Source organism: Chrysemys picta, chromosome 3 (assembly GCF_011386835.1).
Source record: "Chrysemys picta bellii isolate R12L10 chromosome 3, ASM1138683v2, whole genome shotgun sequence".
Taxonomy (NCBI): domain Eukaryota; kingdom Metazoa; phylum Chordata; order Testudines; family Emydidae; genus Chrysemys; species Chrysemys picta.
In genome coordinates, this window is record NC_088793.1 from 92025264 (window position 1) to 92047420 (window position 22157).

At 42.6% G+C, this 22157-nt stretch overlaps 2 protein-coding genes across 11 annotated transcripts in view; one reads left to right on the forward strand and one right to left on the reverse strand.

The window, feature by feature from the left end:
• MCM9 (minichromosome maintenance 9 homologous recombination repair factor) overlaps window positions 1-22157 on the reverse strand; it is a 117700-nt gene that overhangs the window by 61226 nt on the left and 34317 nt on the right. For 7 of the 10 annotated variants that reach the window (XR_010599600.1, XR_010599599.1, XM_065588400.1 and 4 more), the window contains one exon: window positions 43-217. Coding sequence is in view for 8 of the 10 variants with exons in the window: in XM_065588400.1 (XP_065444472.1) it covers window positions 43-217 (175 nt within the window). In the remaining 2 variants the exon portion in view is untranslated. Of the gene's footprint in view, window positions 1-42; window positions 218-17486; window positions 19926-22157 lie in introns of those variants that run through there. The other 3 variants (XM_065588403.1, XM_065588401.1, XM_065588402.1) reach the window with 2 other exon arrangements.
• Window positions 5071-20440, forward strand: ASF1A (anti-silencing function 1A histone chaperone). Its single transcript, XM_008175936.4, has 4 exons — window positions 5071-5410; window positions 9843-9958; window positions 16824-17000; window positions 20039-20440. Exons 1-4 carry the CDS (start codon window positions 5302-5304, stop codon window positions 20249-20251), a joined length of 615 nt encoding a protein of 204 aa, XP_008174158.1. The 5' UTR covers window positions 5071-5301; the 3' UTR covers window positions 20252-20440.

Genomic DNA, 22157 nt, shown 5'->3' on the forward strand with positions numbered 1-22157 from the left:
GATATTTTGTTATTTCATCACATGCATTTAAATGCCACTTACCCTGCCTTAGCTACACTGATGGTTTGTTGCTCCATTGCTTCATGTATGCTGGTTCTGTCATGTTCCTTGATGCTATTAAACTCATCAATACAACAAAGACCTCCATCTGCAAGCACGAGTGCTCCAGCTTCCAAATTCCATTCTCCAGAATCCTTCACCGCAGTTACCGTCAAACCTGAAGAATATTTATTTACATTCAGTCTTTTTCAAAAATGTGTGTGTGCATTTGAGTGAAGGGGGAGGGGCGGATTAAATACACTAGCTAGTGCCAGGAAGAGAGAATGCAGGCAATGTGCAAGCTTCAATGCAGAGGTCTGCTAAAGCACCTCAATTCAGACCTACTGGTAGGACATCTCATCTATTATAGTCCAGGTAATGGTCTGTGGAGCAAAATCTGCCAAGCATGCCAAATTTTAAGGTGATGGTTTTATGATATGAACAAATTTACAAAAGGAACTAAATTCGTCGAGTCAAGCAAACTCAATGATATTAGCAAAGTTATACCAGGAATACATCTGACCCTCTATCAACACTTAAAGCATATATAAGCCTCAAAAGGCCATGCAACAAACTCCGCAAAATAAAAATATTTTAACATATCTTTTAACAGAGACCCACTCCCCAGTTCACGAAACAGAAGTGATAGACTAAACTTCAAACTTGTTCTGACAGAGTTTCTCTTTGATTTTTGGGTTCATTTGAACATTAAATTTAAAGTGAAACCTGAGAGTGGAAATGCATGGGAACTAAAACCAAAGAAAAAGTTCCCCAAAGCATCTGCAAATGGAAACTGCTGATTGTGACACTGCTGTAATTAAGTCTCACAGCTCTGATTGCATGAAGAGTTTGAACTGCTGCCTGACCTGTTTCTCGTTTACATATCAAGACTATTCAATTTTCACTTTCTCCAGTGAGTCAGTTTTTTCTCTGATACAGTAGTTAGTTCTGAAGAGGAGTTAACCTTAGGACAATGGTACTAGTAAGTATTTATGTAACATTTAGGATTGCAGCTACAACTACTAGAATGGCCATCCATCCCTAAACATCTGCAACTCCCCTTCTCCTAGGGTTACCATATGTCCGGATTTTCCTGGACATGTCCGGGAAAATCGGGACATGCGGGGCAGGCGGTGCTGGGCCGGGCCGGCGGTGCTGGGCCGGGGGGCCGGGGCCGGGCCGGCGGTGCTGAGCCGGGGGGCCGGGCCGGGGGCCGGCGGTGCTGAGCCGGGGGCCGGTGGTGGTGGGCGGGCCGGGGGTGGTCGGCCTGGGGCTGGCCCGGGGCCAGCACCCCAGGGCCCGAGCCGACCCAGGCTGGAGACGCCGGGGGGGCCAGACTGGGCCGCGCCTCCTCCCCCCACCCCCCGCCCTTACCTGCTTCAGGCTTCCCGCGAATCAAATGTTCGCGGGAAGCAGGTGAGGGGGTGGAGACTTTGGGGAAGGGGTGGAGTTGGGGCATGGGTGGGGCCCGTGGAGTGTCCTCTTTTTGGACACTCAAAATATGGTAATCCTACCTTCTCCCCTTCCCTGATCTCTATCTGTTATCTCTTCTGTCTAGTTCCCCTGCTTTCTCCCTCTCCAGCTCTTTTTTCTCCACTCCATTACTGCTTGAATTACAAATGGTCCTATGACCCACACTCCATAGCTCCTAAAGATGTTATGGAGTGCTAGGGCCACATCCAGTCCAAAGATCCTCCCGCTAGGACTGCAATGGGCCCAAAGACCTTAATGGAGCACTGGAACCAGAAATCACAACCTTTTGGCTGGTGCACAGTTCTTGTCAGTGCAATTCTGTACTCCCAATAGTCAGTGAAGAGTCAATGAAAATGGAAATTTCTTACTGACATATTGCATGTTTTTTAGGGAGATTCGCTATGATGAACCCTAGTTCTCTTGGGTTTTAGTTCACCGTTCTAACCGCAGGACAATGTAGGCAGTACATCACCTTGCCGGTTTAATTAGCAGAATTACAAAAAGCAAAATAAATTCTAGCCTTGTGATAGATAGGTATAGAACCAGGGTGGGCAAACTACGGCCCGTGGGCCACATTTGGCTCGTCAGATCATTTAATTCGGCCCTCAGCTCCTACCGGGAGCGGGGTCGGGGGTTTACCCCGCTACGGTACTCCAGCCAGTGAGTGGGGTCGTGGGCTTGCCCCGCTCCACGTGGCTCCAAGGAAGCAGCCGGCATGACCCCCCCTCCGGCTGCTACGTAGCACTTGGACGCGTGGCCAGGCGGCTCTGCGCACTGCCTCGTCCGCAGGTGCCGCCCCCACAGCTCCCATTGGCCAGGAACTGTGGCCAATGGGAGCTGCGGGGGTGGTGCCTGCGGACGGGGCAGCATGCAGTGGCACCTGACTGCGCCTCGGAGCTGGAGGTGGGACATGCTTCTGGGAACTGCCTATGGTAAGCGCTGCCCGGAGCCTGCACCCCTGAGCCCCCCTGCGCCCAATCCCCTGCCATAGTCCTGATCCCAATCCCACCCTCCAAATCCCTTGATCCCAGCCTAGAGCCCCCTCTTGTACCCCAAGCCCCTCATCCTTGGCCCCACCCCAGAGCCCGCATCCCCAGCTGGAGCCCTCACAACCCTCGCCCGTATCGCAACCCCCTGCCCCAGCCCTGATGCCCCTCCTGCCCTCAGAACCCCTCGGTCCCTGGCTGGAGCCCCCTCCTGTACCCCAAACCCTTCATCCCCAGCCCCACACCAGAACCCTTACCCCCCTGTCCCCAACCTGCAGCCCCCTCTCACACCCTGAACTCCTCATTTCTGGCCCCACCTCAGAGCCCGCATCCCCAGCCAGAGCCCTCACCTCCTCCCGTACCCTTACCTCCAATTTCGTGAGCATTCATGGCCCGCCATACAATTTCCATATCCTGATGTGGCCCTCAGGCCAAAAAGTTTGCCCACCCCGGTATAGAAAGTACTAGTGAACACTGATCACATATTCAGTACAGCAGTGGTTCTCAAAGCCGGTCCGCCACTTGTTCAGGGAAAGCCCCTGGCGGGCCAGGCTGGTTTACCTGCCACGTCCGCAGATTCGGCCGATCGCGGCTCCCACTGGCCATGGTTTGCCGCTCCAGGCCAATGGGGGCTGCGGGAAGTGGTGTGGGCCGAGGGATGTGCTGGCCTCCCCGCAGCCCCCATTGGCCTGGAGCGGCGAACCGCGGCCAGTGGGAGCCGCGATCGGCCGAACCTGCGGACGCGGCAGGTAAACAAACCGGCTTGGCCCGCCAGGGGCTTTCCCTGAACAAGCGGCAGACCGGCTTTGAGAACCACTGCAGTACAATATAATTTCTTTGTAAATACAGATCAAGACTGCCTCCTGCACTGGAAGAACGTACAGGAGAGAGCCGAGAGGAAAACTCACTGTGACTTCAGGGATCTGCTGAAGACCACAGGCTTCCACACAGAATCTCTGTGCCCCAGCACTGCCCTCCAGCCCTCTACAGCTCTGCTGTGGCTCCTTGTCAGCATAACTCAGGCTTTCCAGGCAGCCAGTAGCCCTAAAACACTGTCTTACATAGACACTCAAGAAATTAATTAATTAATTTTCAGAAATTAATACAGCCTGAGCCTGTATTTAATTGAGAGTAGATTCCCCATAGAGGTGAGAGAGACAATTAGCATTTCACCCAGCCCTGCCCATCTTGTCCCCTCCCCAGCCACAGATCTCTGACCTTGCCAGTTGCTCTCTTCAGAGGCTGGAGCTAAGAAACCTGGTGCCACAGATCTGGGTCACTGCCCCATCCTCCATGTGCAAAGAGTGAGATCTTCATGCAGAAGGCCCCTTCCCCAGGGACCTTGAGGGGATGTTCAAGCCCATTGTACCTCACTTCCTGATTTATGATTTCACCTCAAAGCATTTTGATTTTTTTCTACACATCTAAGTATGCCATGGTGGTGAGCTGTGGGTAATGTAAAGGTTGCTTCTGGCAGAACATGCTTGTGCAATAGCTTTCCTAAAGCTGAGATTTCTCTAGGTACTTGAATGAGGATCAATTCCATTTAAACATTAAGGCTCCAAACCCACAGTGAGCTCTGTGCAGGCTGCCCCCTATGCCCACGGTGGAGCTCATTGTAGGATCAAGGCCTATAATAATTATTCTTCCACATCCTCATAAACTAGCACCCCTTTTACTGAAAAGCCATTTATGGAAAGCATGCCCTGAAACATAACATAAGCTTGATCCCACAGCCCTTTCTCACATACTCACTAGTCAAATGAACAGTGCCATTGATTTCAATGGCTTTAATTGTATGAGTCCTGGTTTACAGTAGGAATTTACTTTGGTATAGCTACATCTCTCTGGGGTGTGAAAAATCCACACCCCCGAGAGACATGGCTCCTGACCTAACCCCTGATGTAGACCACGGCTAATGTGTGCTACTGCTTCTTGGGGAGGTGGATTACCTACACTGACAGGAGAAGCCCTCCCATCAAGCATAGGTAGTATCTACATTGAAGGACTACAGTCGTGTAGCTGCACAGCTGCAGCATTTTAAGAGTAGACAAGCTCTCAGTAAGGACTACTCATGTAAGGGTTTCATGATTTAACATGCAACATTGTAAATCAGGAGTAAAGCCAATGGGGTTAACAGATTTAAAACTAGCAAAAGAAAAAAAAATCAGCAACTACATCTTTGTTTTCCATATGAAATAATTCTATTCAACCTCTGGCCATACAGAAACGTTGGATTTGGAAGGAAAAAAAGAAAAGAGAAAAAGGGAAGGTGTTAAATTAAGTAAGGAGAGGAAAAACTAAAAAGCCAACTCCAGCCACTGATGCCCTTCCGTACATTTTGTGAGCCCAGTGCTCAAACAATGTCAGACTAGCTCATCCTTCGTTCTTTCGTTCCTCCCAGATTCAATCATGCCACTTTGTTCTAAGCCTTTAGCCTACTCTGGGCCAGCAGGTGGAGCAGCAGATAATATTTTCAAGCCTATTCAGAGCAAAGGAGCCCATCTTGTTCTTTCAGGAAGCTTCAGGAGGAGGGTCATAGCTCAGTGTGCAGCCAATCACTGCCAAGGCTGCCAGTTAACAGAGCAGAATGGGCTGTAGTTTAGTGAAATAGGAAAGCTGCAAAACAGTGTGGAGTGTTCCTGTTGTAAATAAAAGAAAAAAAAAAAGTTTCTCAAGTCATAGCTCTACAACCTTGACCAAGTACTAGCACTGGAGTTTGTGCTTTACAAAAAAATAACACATTGGACTTTATTGTGCTGCATTAACACCCTATTCCTATTGTTTGTATTTTTTTCAAAATATGGCAAAGGTTCAGGTGAACAATGTAGTGGTGTTGGATAATCCTTCTCCTTTCTACAATCCTTTTCAATTCGAAATCACGTTTGAGTGCATAGAGGATCTGTCTGAAGGTGAGTAGATTTTTCCCAGTACGGATTTTATAACCCAGAGCTACTAGTTTCAGGTTTTAAAAGGTTTAAACTTTGCAAAGGCCTGCTTCTACTATTTAACAGTTTCTCCTTCTCTGCCTCGGTGTGACTAGATGAAAGGATGTGCTGGCAGGCATCTAAATGCTGTTTAGAAACGCTCTGTCTTAGGCTGGCGCGTTTAGGTTGAAAGGCAAGGGAAAGTTGATTATTGTGTCCTCAGCTGCAGAGTTGAGTGCTGCTGTATTTCGGATCCAAACACTGCATTTTATAACGTAAGCTTAAGTTGCCAGGAACTTGTTTGAGTGGTGGTAGCCATGTTGCCAGCTTTGTGTTGGTGTGTGTGTTTGTGTGTGTGTGAGGGGTTAACGAGCACATCTCAGCATGCATCCCTGTAGCTGGGGTGAACTGTTGCTGAGCAGAGCAAAGCGATATGCTGCGGAAATGTTGCACTAAGTGGGGAAAACACATCCCAGGAAATATTTTCATTGTTTTGATATTCGATTTGAATATTTTGTTTGGAGAAAACATCTTTCGGTGGGGCGGGGGGAGGGTTGGTTAAAGTAGAGAAATTTAAATGTAGCTGCAGCACTTAGTATTTTACAAAATGTCTGAAAATAATCAAAGTAGCCGACTGAATCCCTTTACAGATTTAGTATTATTGTGGGTACTAAGCCCCCCGGAGAGGGAGGGCGGGGGAAGGAAATAATATTTTTAGAACTCACTTGAAAGTTGCTGTTTGTTGGCGGCCAGGTGGTCCAGGTGTACTATGCCATGTCCTGCCAGCTGGGGATCTCCGGTTCACTCTTCAAACCTAGTCTTTTGCTCCCCAGCCTATACAGAGCGGGGTGCGCTGTGCAGGGAGTGAGGTCAGCAATGTACCCACCCACTGCCGAGTACAGAGGGTGGACTAGGCATTAACCTCTTGCATTGCTCAGCAGCGACTCCTCCAGTGCTGGTTACTCTCACCAAATTCTACAGGAATCGTCCAGAAGGGTTCACAGCAGTGACCCTACCGTGTATTGGGCCAGTGCTGCCGGTTAATAAACAAGATTTTTACAGCAGAAAGCAAAATCTATTTCCCTTCTGGCCAGAGGAGCTCTCCGGGACCACTGGTCTCACCACTGTGGCCTGGGAGAGGGCTTTCTTTAGCTTCCCTCAAGAGCACTGGCAGAAGCAAGCTATTAGTGACCAGTCTGAAAGTTACTTAAGCGTTGGAGAGAGGAGTGGGAGTGCCTGTGGCCACAACTGATTTGCAGCTTGTGCTCTCTGTGCCCCCATGAAGAGGGCAGATCCAATAGGTGCTAGTCACTGTCGCTGACGTCTGATACATGGGGATCCCACCTTTTTAAGGGGTAGGGAAAAATAAACATACTTATTTTTGTTTTAATTTTATGGGGGAACTAAACAGTTCAAAGCTTTGGTAATAGGATATATGGAGTGTTTCGTACCTTTGTGTCACCAGTTCAAATCCAGCCCAGATCTGTAACTTTCAGTCACTACTATTTTATTATGTGTTGGAGGCTTACACCAAATGCATTTGGTCAGACCAGTTTCCAGGGGCAAGTGTCCACATCACAGAAAACACCACAATATTTGGTCTAATTATCATTCTTGCTGGTATTCTCCATAGAGGCCCTGTCTACACTCAACATTTTCTTAAATTCTCTAGCATTATTGCAGCTCACCAGTTTTCTCAGTGGTAGACGTGTTAGTTTAGGCCAGCTGCCATCGTTTGTACAGGTATGCGGTAAACACCTGTACGGAGGCGGTGAGAAATTTTGTAAAGATTTCTCTGGTGTAAACAAGGCATCCATGCCATGGTGCTACTCGTTCAGACTACTTGGATGGTAGAGCTGGTGCAGAATGCAGCAGCCTGTTCGATTGGTGGTGCTCCAGACAAGACACAGATTACACCAGTGCTGCAAAGACTTCAACCCTCCCTTCCTATCTGTGTGCATTTGTATGTATCACACTCAACACTAGATGGATTTAAATGAAAGTTGGGCCAGGTTGATTAGTGGCTAAATGAGCAGAAATAAAGATGGCTTACGTCAAATTTTTTTTTTTGCACTATTATTCCTGTTTTCAACTGAGAATGGGAAGTACAGGTATAGCAATAACCACCAATCACTATGTGTGTATCTCCACATGGCCACAGATGTTGATCTTTCATATAAGTCAGCAGTTCTCAAACTGTGGGTCAGGACCCCTAATGGGGTCACCAGGGCCAGCATTAGACTTGCTGGGACTCAGGGCTGAAGCCCAAGCTCCATTCCCACCCAGGGCAGCGGGGCTTGGGCTGTGGCCCCCTCTTCCCCGACCCAGGGTGGCAGGGCTTGGGCTCCGGCCCCTGCTCTCCCCACCCAGGGTGACGGAGTTTTGGCTTTCGCCCTCCCCCTGGGGTCATGTAGTAACTTTTTTGTCACGGTGCAATGAAGTTTGAGCACCCCTGATATAAGTCATTAAAATTATTATTATTACAGATAATCTTCTTTTCTTCTTAAATTTTATGAAGAAAGGTGTATCCTTGCTTTCAAACACTAATATCTTGGTCATTTACTGTTGTTTTTTTTTCTCTCCAAATCAGACCAATCCCTTGCCAAATTAATTTTTTAACTTCATCTATTTAAACTATTTTAAAAGTTACTGATGGGCACACAGTCCTAAACAAGTAGGATTTGATAGTTACCTTTTTAGCATATAAACTATGAACTTTCCTGGCCTACACAATACTCCTCAATTGTGTGTGGTATATTTACATAGGAATTGCTGTAGTGGATCTGATCATTTACCTGTCTAGTCTGATATCTTGTCTTGGCAATACCAGATACTTCAAAGGTAGGCAAATAATTCCCATCCAGCACCTGGAAAATTATGCTGTGCTATACAAAGGGAGAAAAATGCCTTCCTGAATCCTATGAGTTATGCCATTTAAAAAATAAACATACAAAAAAGTATGATACGAATCATAAAGCAGCCAAGTTGTGTTACAATGTTGCATTTTCTTCCTTACTTAGGGCTAGTCTATACTGGCAGCGCTTTAACATGGCGTGTGTGGTCGTGGCAGAGCGCTGGGAAAGAGCTCTCCCAGTGCTCTAAAAAAACCCACCCCCACGAGGGGCATAGCTCCCAGCACTGGTGCACTGTCTACACTGGCGCTTTACAGCGCTGAAACTTGCTGCGCTCAGGGGGGTTGTTTTTTCACACCCCTGAGCAAGAAAGTTGCAGCACTGCAAGTTGCCAGTGTAGACAAGCCCTTAGGCTCCTGTCCTGCATCAGGAATACCTAACATAGACTCCTGTTTGCACCTGTGCAGAGTGTCTTGTTGAAGACTATGGAATGGCACAGGAGTATGTGCTAATGACAGTATATGCATGATCAGGGCATTGTTCCATACTGAAAGATAAGATGAAAATGTGTCACATCAGGGTTTTTTTTTAAAGGCACTCTTTGAAACAGATTTTAAAATAAGTTCCATTTTAAAAAAAGGAAATAATCACAAATAGCATCTTTCAATAAGCAAAACCCATCATAGTGACCTTTTATTGTCTGTTTAAAATGCAAGAATTCTGGCGGGTTAGTTCTGCCATGTGTGTGTTTTAACTGGAAAGTGAAAGTTAAAAATAAGCAGACGTAAGAGCTAATGGATGTTAGTTGATAGTTTTAGTTTTTAAACAGAGAGTGGGGGCAGAGAGTAAGCACAGCAATATAAATGGGCCAGGAAACCTATGAACTGTTAGTATTGTTTGGTTTCTTTAAATTGTATTATGAAACCATAAAATACATTTGATTTTACATAAAATGGTTATAAATTCCATCTCAAGATTCAGGTTACATCCAAACACCAAAACCTTTACTGAGAGTATTCTGTAATCACAATATCAATTATATATCAGTGTGTGTGTATACAATGGGCTAGCTATTCAATTAACAAGCTAGCCTGCTCTGCAAAAAAAAAAATTTGGGGGGGGGGACGGAGCAGGGAGAACTCTGCTTGGATGTTGTGCTGCTGTTTAGGCCATGGCTACCTCATGTAAATGAGCTCTTCACTTTCTACACATCACTATTCCCTACTGTCACTATGTCCAGTGTCCCTCTCTCTCCATCCATGAGGAGCCTGTGTCCAAAAATGGCATTACATGGCCTTTTCCCAGAGGGCATACCATTTCTGAATGTTGGCAGCAAAGGGTGTATTGGTGTAACTAAAGCAGTATAATTATGCTAGTAAATTTCCCCTTGTAGACAAGCCTTTAGTCTTTATGGACCAGCAGCTATGGAGGCAGTTTTGGGTTAAAGTCCTAAATAAGCAAGACCTGGGACCATTAGGCTATAGACTGACTTTTTCAAAGAGAGAGAATTAAATTATGTGCAAATTGTGGGCATTTTTTAAAATATTGTTTTTGTTTTAATGTAGATTTGGAATGGAAAATAATTTATGTGGGTTCAGCAGAAAGTGAGGAGTATGATCAAGTTTTAGACTCCGTTTTAGTAGGACCTGTTCCTGCAGGAAGGCACATGTTTGTATTTCAGGTAAGTTTGTTATTTTCAATATTGCTAAAACAATTGAGTTAATTCTATGTTTAAAGGGGACAGCCTAAAGCAAAGCAGCATTTCAATAATATATTTTTTCCTAGAAAACACCATTTTGTGTCAATTCCTTAAATCTACTGTTCCTGACTTTAAGGCCTTGTCTGCACAAGCCCTTGTTTTTTCTGAAATTTCCTACTGCTACAGCTCCCCTTGTGGTATCAATAGGGGAATGGGGGGAGGGGCCTAGTGTAGACAAGGCTCTGGTGGCTGCTGGCATTTTAACTGTTCTGTTGTCTAACCTTGCTCAAAGCAAGCTTAGACAACACAGTGGTTAAAAATGCCAGTTAGCTGGTCTATGATAGCACTTCCCAACAGTTGTACCACTGGTTGTGGTGGGGGTAGCAGTTGTGGGAAACTTTGGGTATAAAAGGTTAGTCTAGGCCCCTCCTGCCAGTGACCAGCTCATGGTAAAACTTAACAGGACAGCCATCTATTTATCTTTGTTCAGCAAGACAATATTGCATCATGATGTTTGAATCTTCATGCCATGATGCTATAATTGCAACACAATGTCACAAGTCTTGAAATAAGTTTGGGATTCTCAGTGTAGCACCGAAGCACATCAGGGAGACACATGAAGATTAGGACTCACACACAAATTTTCAGATGTTTGGAAATCCTAAGAGCTATCAACAGACAAAGCCAAAGAGTTACAAATAAGGCAGTGCCTAAGGGAAAATGGGGAGAGAATGGCAGTGAGGTGGCTTAATGCACTGGTCTGGTTTAAGTCTCACTTTAATTCCTAGTGGTGCTTTCTCCGTATCACAAAACCATGACTCAGGCCTGGTCTACACCTAAAATTTAGGGCTGGTTTACACCTAAAACTTAGGTCAACGTAGCTATGTCGTTCACACACCCCTGAGAGACACTGTTAAACCGACCTAGGCCTCAGTAGAGACACAGCTAGGTCGACGGAAACATTCTTCCATTGACCTAGTTATTGCCTCTTGAGGAGGTGGATTGACTACAGTGACAGAAAACAAGTGACTACGCTACAGCAGCACAACTATAGGTATGCTACTGTAGAGCTTGTAGTGTAGACGTAGCTTCAGTTCAGCACAACCTCTTTTTATCCAGTGCTAGCCTCGTCTGGTAAAAGAGGACTAAACTGCACTGGCAGAAGTGTCAGACTAAAACTAAAATTAGCTCTTTCCAGAAGAACTGTACTTCCATCCCCACGTGAGAACTGCAGTTTGCTGTGATTTTATGGCAAAGATACACTGGAGTTCACGCGTATAACTAAAGAAAATAACTGAAGACATGAATGAGCTTCTATCTTTCTGACAGTTGATACAATTGTTTTAAGGGTGGTGTCCAGGTGTGTGTAGAAAATGTCTAAGGCATCTTGAATAAACATGTAAATCCCAATTATTCGAATGCTTCAGAGCACATCTGAAACTTTCGGATAAAGGAAAACTTTATTTTACAGGGCAGGTCAAAGGCACAGCAATAAGAGCAGGAAGGTGGATACATTTAGCAGTTTTTTATATACAAATCATTCTCTAAGCACTTCACTATTAATTAGGTTTCAGTACTGGGGCTATTTTCTCCCCACTAACAATAAAGAAGATGTATGAGAAATTACTTCCCTTATTAGAATTTCTTCCACTATCAAGTTTTAACCCTTTAGTCATAACAACTTACTATGTAAATTGACGGAAGTGGGTATTTTTTTCTAGAAAACACCATTCTGATGCCTTTGGAAATGGGTTGCAGTGTGGTACACTGCTCAAAAAGATGAGCTGGCATTTATGCCTGTTTTTTTTTTTTAAAGATACATTAGTTTGGGTGAAGAATCTATGATTCATTTTTAAAACTAAAAACTACAATTAATATTTTTTAAGTTCTAAATGTTGCTGGTGGTAGAGAGAGATAGGAGGAAGAGCTGATGTTGTTTATCTAAAGAGGCACATTTTTGGACATGTTATACATGTAACCCTGATTGTCCAAACTTCACATGTCCCCCAGATATGATATTTACACAGGAAGGAATCATTTATCATGTTTCAACTATGAATATTTATCTTACCTCAGCCAAACTAGGCGTTAGACATAGAGAACATTGGTTATATTGGAATAGATCCCGTGCAAGATTCTGTACAAGCTCTCCTGTAACACAGTGAAGTTCTCCTACCTGTTTCTTTAGGAAAGTACCTGCAGCCCAAAGTATATTAAACTTTGATCATCAAATTTCACAAGAGGGATTGGACCTGGTTAATACTTAAATGGAAGACCACCAAGCATAGGTGCTGACTCTGTGGGTGCTCCAGGGCTGGAGCACCCATGGAAAAAAATGGGTGCTCAGCATCCACCAGCAACCCCCCCAATCAGCGCCTCCCCTTTCCCCAGCACTTGCTCACCTGCCGGCAGCCCCGCTGGTCAGAACCTCCCCTTTCCCCCAGCGCCTCCCGTGATCAGCTGTTCTGCGGCGTGCAAGAGGCACTAGCGGGGAGGAGTGAGAACACTCAGGGGAGGGGGTGGAATGGGGTGCGAAGAGGCAAGGCAGGGCAGGGGCAGAGCAGGGGTGGGGCTTTGGGGGAAGGGCTGGAGTGGGGGCAGGGCCAGGGAGGAGCCCAGGGGAGCATCCCCCACCACATTAGAAAGTCGGCGTCTCTGCCACCAAGAACAAGGCAGAGCACTGCAGGAAGTCATGTTGGTGATTCAACAGGCAGTATTTTCTTCCCTCTGAGTCAGTAACTGAACCAATGCCCCAGCATAGGATGCTGTGTTGCTGTGGGGGCAATCTTTTGATAAGATGTAAAATCAAAGTTCTGAGCACTTGTGGACATTAAAGATCTCACAGCACTTTCTGCACAAAAGGGTGACTCGGTGGTGCTGTTTAGACTAGGAAAATTAGGTGAGTTTGGCAAACGCAAATAGTTTACATATGTTAACTAACACATTGTTAAACAACACTTTGTACCTAGTATAGATGAAGACAGTGGCATTTAAAAAAGATGTTAACTGGTTGTGGTTATTAGTAAGGGACAAGCTAATGACCATGACCAGATAACATGTTTTAAAGGCTAGTCTTTGTCTATGCCAGGTGCTAAGTGGCTTTAAAAATGTGTTAACATACATTAACCAACACTGAGAGAACACACAACATGTGACAGATGTTTTTAGTCACATCACTTAATGCACCACTGGAAGGCACTCAGCTACTGCGGTGATGAGTGCTATATAAGAACCCATATAGAATGCAACAGACTAAAACATGTTCGCTGAATACTTCATTCTCCTAGTCTAGACAGGGTCATGCCTTTCTATAACACAATTTTCTTAATTAAATTCTGCCTATTTAAATGCTCCCTGCAGTTTCAAGCCACTGTTTTCACTCTCTGTATAAATCTGTTGTGCATTGATGGAATTGCTAAATCTTTCCCCAGAAGCATCTGCATTTCATTGGCAGGTGAGGAAGCAAGTATTGTATGTGCCCGAGTATGTATATTTTCATATGGGGCCAAATTTTCTGGTGGCATAACTGTAGTAAGTGAAGTTCAGCCAGAACCTCCAGTGACGTGGATTCCACAAACTCCCTTGGATGCCTATTTCAGCTCTCAACTATCCTCCTAGTTAGAAAGTTTTTCCTAATATCTAACCTAAATCTCCCTTACTGCAGATTAAGCCCATTACTTCGTGTCCCACCTTCAATACCAGTGGACAGGGAGAACAATTGATTACCATCCTGTTTATAACAGCTCTAAACATACTTGTCTCATGTCTCCCCATTCTCATGTCTCCCCATAGGCATCTTTTCCCAAGACTAAACATGCCCAGCTTTTTAACCTTTTCCCCAAGGTCAGGTTTTCTAAACCTTTTATCATTTTTGTTGCTCCCCTCTGGACTCTCTCAAATTTGTCCATGTCTTTCTGTGTGGCGCCAGGGACTGGGGACAATTCACCAGCTGAGGCCTTTCCAATGCCAAGTACAATGGGAGAGTTACCTCCCATGTCTTACATATGACACTCTTGTTCATACAGCCCCAAATGATATATGCCTTTTTCACAACTGCATCATATTGTTTGCTCATATGCCACAATAACCCCCAGATCCTTTTCAGTAGCGCTACTGCCTAGTCAATTATTCTTCATTTTGTAGTTGTGCATTTGATTTTTCCTTCCTAAGCATAGTACTTTGCACTTGTCTTTACCGAATTGCATCTTATTGATTTCAGACCAGCTCTTCATTTTAAGGTCATTTTGAATTCTAATCCTGCCCTCCCAAGTGCTAGCAGCCCTTCCCCCATTGCTTTCATCTGCAGATTTTAAAAGCATACTCTCCATTCCATTCTCAAAGTCATTTTTAAAAATACTGAATAGCACTGGACCCAGGACAGACGCCTACGGTACCACACTAGATATGTCCTTGCAGTTTGACAGAAAACCATTGATAACTACTTTTTGAGTACTGTTTTTCAACCAGTTGTGCATCCACCTTATAGTAATTTTATCTAGACCACATTTCCCTAGTTTGCTTATGAGAATATCATGTAGGACTGACTGTGTCAAAAGCCTTACTAAATTCAAGATCTATCACATCTACTTCTTCCCTCTGATCCACTAGGCCAATACCCCTGTGCAAGAATGAAATTAGGTTGGTTCGGCATGATTTGTTTCTGACAAATCCATGTTGGCTATTGCTAATTACCCTGTTGTCCTCTAGATGCTTACAAATTGATTGTTTAATATTTTTGTTCCAGTATCTTTCCAAGTATCCAAGTTAGGTTGACTGGTCTATAATTTCTGGTTCCTCTTAAAGATATGTGCTATGTTTGCCCTTATCCAGTCATCTGCGACTTTACCTGTCCTTCATGAGTTCTTGAAGATAATTGCTAGCAGTTCTGATATTGCTTCAGACAGTTCCTTAAGTGCTGTGGGATGAATTTCATCAGGTTTTGTCCACTTGAATATATCTAACTCATCTGAATATTCTTTTACCTGTTCTTTCCCTATTCTGGCTTGTGTTTCTGCCTCCTTCTTGTTGTTAATAATTGTGTTAAGTATCTGGTCACCGTTAATCTTTTTAGCGAAGACTGACTTAAAACAGGCATTATAGACCTCAACCTTCTTGATATGATCCGTTAGCTCTCCTTCCCAGCTAACTAGTGGACCTACATGTCCCTTCATCTTTCTCTTGCTCCTTATGTATTTATAATTTTTTCTTATTGCCTTTTATTTCCCTTGCTAGGGTGTAACTCATTTTGTCTTAGCCTTTCGATTTTGGATATACTGCCTGGCTGCCTTGTCCCTGCCTGATTTTGGATAATACTGCCTGGCTATTCCCACCACACTGGTGGCTGTTGTCCCCAAGGGGTGTAACATCTCTTTCTTCTTCTCAGTAGCCACAGCCCCTAGTTAAGGTATCTAGGCTGGTTTATGGATACTTGTAGAATCAAGGAGACAGAGAACAGGAGCCAATGACATATGATCAACTAGCTCAACAGGCCACAGTACTAGACTGTATAATAAACTATTAGAAATATGTTTGGCTGTAACTTTCCCAGCAATAGTGCAGTGCAGTGCTTAATTGCTGTTTTGTAAACATGAAGCAGTATATGCAATGATCCCATGAAGAAACATGCATTGTTACAAGTCCTAGGTATAGGGTGAAACAAAAAATTCAACAATAAGTTATAGCCAAAAAGCATTTCAAAAGATTGGGGTTGAGCCCCATTTTATGATACATATTTTTTTATTAACAACGAGACTGCCACTGCTAGATCATTTAGAAAGATTAATGCATATTAATTAGGCCTGAGTTACTGGTTGAAAATGTGTCAGAAGTTCTCTCCAAGTGAAGAGAGAATTGCATTTAACAACACACACTGTAACAAACTAAGTTATGGGGAGGAAGGCAAATAGGGTTGCCAACTTTGTAATATTTAAAAACCGGACACTCCAGCAAGAATGCTGGAACTGGCCTGCTCCTTCTCCCCAAGGTCCCACCCTCCCTGCCTTACCTCTTCCCTTGAGGTCCTGCCCTCCGTTTGCTCCTCTTTCTCCCTCTCCCCTATTACTCGCTGCTCTTTCCCTGGGGCTGGGAGCTGCAGCTGCCCAATGCAGGTAGGAGGTGGCCCTGGCTGAGTAGGGGCTGACGTGGGTGATGAACCAGCACCTCCTTGCCCTCCCCCTCCCCGCAATAAGTTGAAAACCGGGCACCTGGACACCCTAGAGACAAAAGGCATACTGGTTCCTTCTCTCATTAGCCTGTGGAATAGCTCAAACCTCACTGCAATCCAGTCCCCTCTCCTTGCTGAAGTATGATTTGCAGTTTTTCTTTACCAGATTAATCTATCAGTTATGAAAACATATGTACCCCAGTGTAACCTCACAGACCTCATGAAAAATAAACTAGCAAGGGTTATCTTTCAAGGTTGGGGTGGAGAACAGTGGCACAGCAGAGTTGGAGGGACATTAGTGCACCTGCCCGAACTACAGATTACCTGGTAATTGGTCAAAAAACCCAATTTCAGATGCAAAAGCTGCCTGTTCATCTAGGTTTCAGAAATAACAAAAAACAAACAAATAAACCCTGGAGACTGAATTGCTATGTATCTCTAGAGAGTAGTGCCCTAAATCCAAGGTTGCAATTACTGAGAGAGCAGAGTAGATGTGCTTGCACTCTATCTCCCGACTATGCATGAATCATCAGTTTAAAATTTGTGCACAGCCATTGCTTAATCCACATGATGGATGTGACATATAACCCTACTGCCCCCTGCTAGATAGCCATATGGTATAAAATTGGAGATGAGGTAGATCAATCTGTATTGTTTCAATAACCTTTTCCTTCTACATTTTAGGCTGACGCTCCTAATCCAGGACTTATTCCAGATGCAGATGCAGTAGGTGTAACAGTTGTGTTAATTACATGTACCTATCGAGGCCAAGAATTTATTAGAGTCGGCTATTATGTAAACAATGAATATACTGAAACAGAATTGAGAGAGAATCCTCCAGTAAAACCAGACTTTTCTAAGGTAAGAAATGTTCTATTCAATAGTCTTTCTTTCTTAAAAAACAAAACCAAACAATTCCTTAAGCCAGTGATACTCAGACCTCGGTGGTTCAGGAACCAAATTAGCAATCAGCATTACCCAGAAGAGCCACAGTAGTGTGAATTCATTGTTTCATTTACTATAGTATTAGATATTCATATTTAAACAGTATGCCGCGGAAATATTTAGTTTATATAATATATATATATATGTATATAAAATTCTCACAGCAAAATGAGTGACCGAGTATTATTTTATCAACTACAGTTGGTTAATAACATAGCAAAAGCAGCCTGATAGGTTAATAACTTAGATCAGTTAATAATTAAATCACAGTTTTTTAATATCATGTGCTGCAATGACCATAGGAGACACATTAAAGAACTACTTTGGCTTCTGAGCCTCAGTCTGAGTATCACTGCCTTAAGCGATACAAAACTAGCTATCAAATCAAGCAAAAACAAAAGATTTAGCAAAGAAATTTAAGGTGACACATAGTTATCATAGTTTTGAAGGGGATTGGGATACAGGTTTTCATCCAGAATCCTTCCCAGATCAGTAGTGATCAGAAGATTGCCACCTTACATGGATGATGTGAAATGAGTTGTTGGTCTCTTTCCATTTCCTAATGGACAAATATCTATATCACAAATATCATAATTGATATTCATATTAACAAAAACTGGAGATGGGCCACATTTGGGCTGTGGAGACTGACCTGATTAGAGTGGGTTGAATAATCACACATAGGTGCTAAGTCACATATTTGACTTAAAAATATCAAAACACAAAATCTAAACTAAGAACATGAGCTAGAAAAAAGTCTGTTTTTTGTTAAACTAAGTTAGGACTTGCATTAAAATTACTTGTCAAAGAAGAACTATTTGGAACACAACACTGCACAGAGGGAGGGCATTGGGAAATGTTTGTTCACCTGCAAACCTGCAAGGTGTTCCACATAGACACACCCCCGTGGAAGTCATTGGGGTTCTATGAGGGCACAGTGGTCTGCCTCCATGGAACACCTTGTCGGGGCCAGGGCCTTTATTTGCATGGAAATTTAAGGAAGTAATGTATATAAACTGATGTTAGAAGGCTAATGGGGGAGGGTAATGAGGTAAAATTGTTTTTCCATTATAGGTAAATGATATGATGTTAAAATCTGAAGAGTGGACCAGAATAATGCATGTACCGCAATAATTAGGCCAGAGAAAAGCCACACATTCCCAAGAAATGATATCCTGATATAACTACACTTAAATTGTGGATCACTAAAAGACACTTAAGGCCACGATTTTCAGAAATGACCAGTGATTTGGTGTGCCTAACCTGAGACACCCCACAGGGGCCTAATTTTCAGGGGTCAGGTGCATAGCAGTTCCTGAAAATCAGGCCACTTGAAGGGGCCTCGAGTTGGTCACCGAAAGTTGCTATTAACTTTTGAATATCTTCACCTTAAATCTCCAATCTGTTCCTTTCTTTCCCCCATTTTTTGACTTCATAATCATTTCCTTTTATGCCATTTTTTATTGTGTAAATGCTAACGTTTTGGCCTGTAAATATCCAAGTTTCTTCAAAAGTACTTGAACAAAACAAACAAACAAACAAACCTCAACTCACTACTTTAATGTAGTATCATTTGTTTATGCAAAGTTAACCCTGCTTTTAACAAAAAAGCAGCAAACTTCTTCTGAACCATTTTCACTCACCAATACTCCAGGAGGTTCTTAATTTTATCTAGCAATTCTGGTGGCAGGGCACACGATGAAAGTGCAGAATCCTTGGCTAAATTAGAATTCTTCTGTGCAGAATTTAGACATTTAGTTTGAATTGAAGATGCGTTGGTTAAAAAGATAATTATAATTGAAGGGGAAATAAGCAAATCAGGTTTGAAAATAAAAGGTTGTCAATTTGGGTAAGAGGAATTACTCAATGACTGTTCTTTCTTTAGAGAAAAAGGTCAGTTTTTAGCTCCAGGACAGAGTTTTCCCATGATTAGTGTAATAATTAATTGATTGTACTGTGATCCATATGCAGTGACTTCGAGGGATGGTGTAGAGTGCTGCCTTCCATTTGGCAAGAGTGTGTGTGTGCAAGAATCAGAGCCACAGAACTCATACTGCTAAGGAAGCTAAGCTTTCATGATGAGGGCAGATGGTTCTGCAACATGGGAGATTCTGATGTCTTAAACCCTGCTGTAATATGCACGTTTTCAATAGTTAACAACAAACTTTCCAGAGTATCTTAATTAAAAAGTAGAAAGGAGGCAGTGAAAAATGAATACATTTTTTGGCTATATCCATACACACATACCTGTCATCTTGTCAAAAGAAAAATAAGGGCCAACAATACTATCTAAATGAGGCCAGGTCACCTTCCTGTTCCAAAGCTAAGTACGTTTTCAGATTTTTTTAAATAGGAATTAAATTAAATACAATTAAGTCAAGATCAAAATGTGATCTAAAGCACACATATGGAAAAACAACTCGCAGAGTAGTGTTACTAACATGAGGCAGGATTGCAGGATCAGAGAAGAAAAAAGAGACACGATGTACTTAGAGCAAATGAACAGTATTACTACTTTTCACATTGTATAATCAGTCAGTTTGTGCAATTCACTGCTGCAGGTTAGTTGCCTCAGACTGTGCCTAGATTTTTTTTTTTTTTAATTCTGTGCTGAACATTTGTATATATGCAAGCTAAGATAAACACACTCAAATCTCATGTTTAGGGTGGGATGTTAAGAAGGAAATCTACTCTCTTCGGGTGAGCATGGCACATTTAGCTTGGTGCAAGATGAGGGCTCTATGTCATCCTCTGAATCAAGTTTGGCCACTGAGGCAGGATGCTGGACTAGATGGATTGATTCTGTATGGTAAACATCTGTTCCTGATACATATGCAGCATCTGTAGATTAAAGTTCAAGTGCCATAAATTTGTAGAGATTAGTTATGTTTGTACATAAATTTATACAGTAATCTTGCATGCACACACAACTAATATACTTTCTCCTTCTCCAGCTACAAAGGAATATTTTGGCATCTAACCCCAGAGTCACAAGATTCCACATTAACTGGGAGGACAACACTGAAAAACTGGAAGATGCAGAGAGCAGTAACCCAAATCTACAGTCACTTCTTTCTACAGATGCATTACCTTCAGCATCAAAGGGGTGGTCAACATCAGAAAATTCATTAAATGTCATGTTAGAATCTCATATGGACTGCATGTGACTACCATCATTTTGATACTGTACATGTGTTAAGCTGTAAAAACAACCAGAACTATTTGCCTGAAATTCCTTAAGTACATAGTCAACAAACAACGTGAAGAAGTTGTTTTAAAACATCCTGTAGAAAGTTTATAAGAAAAAAACAGTATTTGAGCAAATTGTGGAATATAAATACAACTATTTTTAAGTAGTTTTTTCTCTGTGTTATTTTATTTGCTCTAAATTTAATCTGATTAAAGCATATGTATTATTTTTCTCTTTCTCTGTAAATATAATTAAAAACCTAAAGAACAGAAAGTTAAATATATTTAAGCACAGATGGAATAGTGATGACTTGGGCTCATCCCTAATATTAATAATGCTGAATATAATTTCATTGCCCTTTAATAATAGTTTAGGAACAAAGCTGTCTTTTGATAAAATGCAAAGAAAGGGGGGAAAAAAAGTGATCTCTACAAAATAATCCTAAAATGTCCTCTACTGTGAAAACAGACAGCACAGTATAATTTTAGGTTCAAACGTCTATGCCTTTCAAGGCACATACTTGTTACTTAAAGCATGCAATTTGAGATCTACCATCTGCTATCTGGGATTTTAGGATTCAATTTTTTTTTTTATCTCCTCCTGCTGCTATTAAGTCACGTTATATAGTCTGTTAAGAACAATGTTTCATTTGTAGTAGGTGGGCGCAGCAAAGAACTCTCTTTCAACCATGCTAATAGCTTGCACAATTGGTTGAAAGGTTTCAAGCAGTTACAAAATTTAAACTTCGAAAGGAATAGCATGAATACTTAGTAAGAAAAAAAATTGCTCCCTATAGGATTATGATGTATCATGGCCTGGTACACTTACTTTTTTAAAAGCCTCTTTATTCATGTAGTCTGTTTAGATAGTTAATAAGAGGTTGAAGTGCTTCATCCTACCTTAGCTTCATAAAATACCTACCTTGGGTTTATGACATTTCAATACACAATTTTATTATTTCTGTATTGTAGTAGTACCCACAGGCACAAATTAAGATTGAGGCTCCACTGTGATACCACTGTACACACGCGCACACACAATACCTGACCTGAAGATCTTACCATAAAGTATTCTGTTACCATCCTTGAAGATAATGACCAAGCAGCAATTGCACAGATTTGAGACAGTTAATAATGATAAGACTAACAATTTAGCTGTTCTTCCAAATCTGCTCATTAATCTTATGTGAGTCAAGGCAAAGGGATGGATAGATTATGCACACCTATAGCTGATATAACATTTGTCATCAGCCTGGTAAGAACATAGTTCAGTATTTAGCAATAACCATTGACATTGTGAACCTGTTAAGTTCCAAAACTTATTTCTCTTAAAGGAAGGTAAAACCCATGATAATTGATCACTTAAAAGAAAATAGGGAGCATTTTCTCTTATCTTCTGACATTGTTTAGTAAGGATGCAGGTGCCCTAACTAGTAAGAATTTCTATTGTTTCAGGGCATTTGTGAGATTGTCTTCATTTTTAAACACAAACCCTTTTGATCAAATTTCCACCTAAGGCAGAAAGTGCATCGCATGAATAAACTGATCCAAATTTGTGAATATTTCCTCAGTGTACACACAACAACAACAACAACAAAAACCCTTCAGGTTTTCAAATGTACAACAGAAAATTAGGTGCCCCATTTGAACTGAAAGACTGTCAGAGTTCAATGCCTAACTGCATTTTGTGCCTTTAAACAAACTAAATAATTGGATCTACCACCATCACAGCTACAATATAGTGACAGCAGAACTATTCCGCCTAGCGCATCATCCAGAGACTGGACCCAAGCACTGAGTGCTCTGAAAAGCTCCTATCCTAACTTGCAGAAAAGATCAACTGTATTTAGGAGAAACTCACTGAGGCCGTATACTTGAAGACGG